This window comes from Penaeus monodon, chromosome 21, assembly GCF_015228065.2.
Source record: "Penaeus monodon isolate SGIC_2016 chromosome 21, NSTDA_Pmon_1, whole genome shotgun sequence".
Lineage (NCBI taxonomy): Eukaryota > Metazoa > Arthropoda > Malacostraca > Decapoda > Penaeidae > Penaeus > Penaeus monodon.
Window position 1 is genome coordinate 14,842,565 of NC_051406.1, and position 621 is coordinate 14,843,185.

A 621-nucleotide genomic window follows, 5' to 3' on the forward strand; every position below is an offset into this window, starting at 1 on the left:
AAACGAGTAAGTTGATGCACTGTGCATTTGGCTCATTAGTGTCTGAAAGTAAATAAAAAAACTGTGCATACTTTGTGACTATAGATTTGAAAATTAGATATCCCATGTGGTGTTACATATGATTTAGAATTTTTGGGAATATTTTTTCTTATCCCTGTTGTGTCTGTTGACCAAGTTCCCCCCTTAGCAATATATACGCCATAGGTTGGTTATAAGCAGTTACTTGAATAGGAATGATACCTAAGCTTTATGGGAAAAAAGAAGAAGAAAAAGGAAAAGAAGTCCAAATAGTATGTACATAGTAATTTCTGCCTTCATACATTTCTCTTACAGTGCAGGGAACTAGGAAGCTCGACACAGTATAGCTTCCGAGATTCTTGAATCAAAGACGTGATAACGCTCATTCACTCAGTCTGATTTTGCAGAAAGAATGAGCCACCCAATATCCTGAAGTTTGCCAAGGGCATCATAAGCCAGAGGAGGACGGACCGCAAGAGTCCCCCAGATACCGTTAACTCCTTTGTTCTTAAAATGCACTACTGCCTGGGAGTGTGTGTGTTCCTTCTCGCTTACAATATTGTGCAGTGAGTTGAATCTTTCACCTGTTTGTAATGAATCGAT

At 38.8% G+C, this 621-nt stretch overlaps 1 protein-coding gene across 1 annotated transcript in view; it reads left to right on the forward strand.

Annotated features, from left to right (window-relative positions):
* Positions 1 to 411: 411 nt before the first annotated feature.
* LOC119586262 (innexin inx2-like) overlaps positions 412 to 621 on the forward strand; it is a 6,783-nt gene continuing 6,573 nt past the window's right edge. The window contains exon 1 of the mRNA XM_037934971.1: positions 412 to 584. Within this exon, the coding sequence (XP_037790899.1) occupies positions 532 to 584 (53 nt within the window). The 5' untranslated portion in view covers positions 412 to 531. The remainder of the gene's footprint in view (positions 585 to 621) is intronic.